This window comes from Colobus angolensis, unplaced genomic scaffold (assembly GCF_000951035.1).
Source record: "Colobus angolensis palliatus isolate OR3802 unplaced genomic scaffold, Cang.pa_1.0 Scaffold22, whole genome shotgun sequence".
Classification (NCBI taxonomy): Eukaryota; Metazoa; Chordata; class Mammalia; order Primates; family Cercopithecidae; genus Colobus; species Colobus angolensis.
In genome coordinates, this window is record NW_012115377.1 from 1,664,126 (window position 1) to 1,667,308 (window position 3,183).

General features: G+C 53.8%; 1 protein-coding gene across 1 annotated transcript in view; it reads right to left on the reverse strand.

Moving 5' to 3' along the window:
• The window catches only part of SEMA6B (sema domain, transmembrane domain (TM), and cytoplasmic domain, (semaphorin) 6B), a 21,622-nt gene that overhangs the window by 11,602 nt on the left and 6,837 nt on the right, over positions 1-3,183 (reverse strand). Inside the window, 1 exon segment of the mRNA XM_011943617.1 lies at positions 1,584-1,801. Coding sequence (XP_011799007.1) covers positions 1,584-1,801 — 218 coding nt within the window.

A 3,183-nucleotide genomic window follows, 5' to 3' on the forward strand; every position in this document is an offset into this window, starting at 1 on the left:
GGGGTTTCACCGTGGTCTTGATCTCCTGACCTTGTGATCCACCCACCTCAGCCTCCCAAAGTGCTGGGATTACAGGCGTGAGCCACCGCGCCCGGCCGGCTTTTTCTTTTTTTGATACCCAGTCTTGCTCTGTCGCCCAGGATGGAGTGCAGTGGCGTGATCTTGGGTCACTGTAACCTACACCACCCGGGTTCAAGCGATTCTCCTGCCTCAGCCTCCCGAGTAGCTGGAATTACAGGTGCCTGCCACCATACCCAGCCAATTTTTGTATTTTTAGTAGAGACGTGGTTTCACCATGTTGGCCAGGCTAGTTTCAAACTCCTGACCTCAAGTGATCTGCCTTCCTCAGTCTCTCAAAGTGCTGGGATTACAGGCGTGAGCCACTGTGCCCGGCCCACAAGCAGTCTTTTTAAAAACGCAAATCTGGGCCGGGTACGGTGGCCCACGTCTGTAATTCCAGCACTTTGGGAGGTCAAGGAGGGTGGGTCACGAGGTCAGGGGTTTGAGACCAGCCTGACCAAAGTGGAGAAACTCCGTCTCTACTAAAAATACAAAATAAGCCGGGCATGATGGCACGCGCCAGTAATCTCAGCTACTCAGGAGGCTGAGGCAGGAGAATTGCTTGAACCGGGGAGGCAGAGGTTGTGGTGAGCCGAGATCGTGCCATTGCACTCCAGCCTGGGCAACAAGAGTGAAACTCCGTCTCAAAAAAAAAAAAAACACCAAACCTCCGGGTGCGGTGGCTCACGCCTGTAATCCCAGCACTTTGGGAGGCCGAGGCGGGTGGATTACAAGGTTAGGAGTTCAAGACCAGCCTGGCCAAGATGGTGAAACCCCATCTCTACTAAAAATAAAAAAAAAATGAGCCAGGAGTGGTGGTAGGTGCCTGTAATCCCAGCCACTTGGGAGGCTGAGGCAGAGAACTGCTTGAACCCGGGAGGCAGAGGTTGCAGTGAGCTGAGATAGCGCCACTGCACTCCAGCCTGGGCGACAGAGCGAGACTTGTCTCAAAAACAAACAAACAAACAAAAAAATGCAAATCTGATCTCATCCCTCTTGCTCTTCACTCTTCCACGGCTCCCAATGCTCTCAGGAAAAAGTCCAGGTTTCTGCCTGCAGCCCACAAGGCCTTGCCTGATCCATCCCATCACTTCACTGCCCTCGTGTTGCCCATTCTCTCCTGGTTCCCTTCCCACACGGGCCCTCTCAAGATTCCTTAAATATACCGAACTCACTGCATCCTCAGGACCTTTGCATGTGCTGTTTCTCCAACTTTGAACACCCTTCCCTCTTCCTCCATCTCACACCTGAAGTCTAGCTCCAATGTCCCCTCCTCCAGGAAGCCCTCCGTGCTCCTCTCCCCAAAGGCAGAGGATGAGGATATCTCTGGCCCAGTGCTGACCAAAGGGACTTAGAGGGTCACTGTCAGCTTGTCTCACCCCAGCCTGGGGCCGAGGCCTCTCAGGGGTCTAATCCAGTGGTGCCCAACCTAGGACCCTGGGCATATCTGAGGAGTGAATGCAAGCCCTCTCTACCCATGCCTACCAAATGCTCCCCGTTCGCTCCCATTGGTGGGCGCTGACCTGTTGCTGGGCGTGGAAAACACAGCCAGGACCACGGGCCGGCCCCCGAGGCTGACCACGCCTGTGACAGCCTGCAGCACGTTGAAGTAGAAGTGAGAATCCCCGGGCACAGAGCAGTTGAGCCGCGCCTTCAGGAAGGACGTCCACTGCTTCTCCAGCACGCGGGGGGAGCCTCCCACGTCATTCTTGCACACTCGGGCCACGCGGGACACCACCACCTGGGCGTGACAGTGGACAGAGGGAGGCCTGAGCTCTGTGTCCCAGGAAGGCCTGCTCACAGGCTGTGCCACCCACCACCCAAGCCGGGATGGAGGAGTCTAACCCTGGCTCTGGCGGGACCCCGGCCAGTCACCACTCCTCTCTGGACACCGGCTTCCCTTGCAGAAATCCCAGGTGGGAATGTCAGTGATGATAATAGCAACAGGGACAACCATAATCATCACTGCTTCCATGAAGAAATGTTTTGTTTTTTTTTTTTGAGGCGGAGTCTCGCTCTGTCACCCGGGCTGGAGTGCAGTGGCCAGATCTCAGCTCACTGCAAGCTCCGCCTCCTGGGTTTATGCCATTCTCCTGCCTCAGCCTCCCGAGTAGCTGGGACTACAGGCGCCCGCCACCTCGCCCGGCTAGTTTTTCTATTTTTAGTAGAGACGGGGTTTCACCGTGTTAGCCAGGATGGTCTCGATCTCCTGACCTCGTGATCCTCCCGTCTCGGCCTCCCAAAGTGCTGGGATTACAGGCTTGAGCCACCGCGCCCGGCCAGAAATGTTTTATTCTCACATCTCTTACACTCTTCCTGAGGGCTGCCTACTGATATCCCCCCATTGTCCATATGGGGAAACTGATGAGAGGTACGGATAAAAGGAAGTGACTGGCCAAGGTCACAATAGTAGTTAGTGGCAGTCTGTGCACTTCAGCACTGCCTGGTTCCCTGGATGGATGGATGAGTGGATGAACAGATGGATGGATGATTACAATAGAGGGATGAGTGGGTGGATGGATAAATTAATACATCTGAAAAAGGATGATAGATAATGGAGGAGATGATGACAGAGGACAAGGTAATTAGGCAGTTGGTAGATAAGTAGATGGATGGGTGGCTGGATGGATGAACAGATGGATGGAGAGAAAGCTAGGTGAATGGATGGATGGATGCATGGATAGGTGCATAAGTGGATGAATGAATGGATGTATAAGTGGATGGGTGGGTGGATGGATGGGTGGGTGGATGGAAGGAAGGAAGGAAGGAAGGATGGGTGAGTTGGGTGAGTGGATGGTTGGATCAGTGAGTGGGTGGATAGATGGATGGGTGTGTGGGTGTATGGGCAGATAAATGGATGGATAGATGGGTGGGTGCATAGATGACGAGTGTGTGGATGAGATGGATGGATGCATGGGATGGAAGGGTGGATGGATGAATGGATGGTGGATGGATTGGCAGATGGATGGATAGATGAATGATGGATGGGTGGTTGGATAGGGAGATGGATGAATGAATGGGGAAATGGATTGGCGGATGGATAGGATGGATGGATGGATGGATGGATGGATGGATGGATGGATGGATGGATGATGGATGGATGGATGGTGGATGGATGGATGG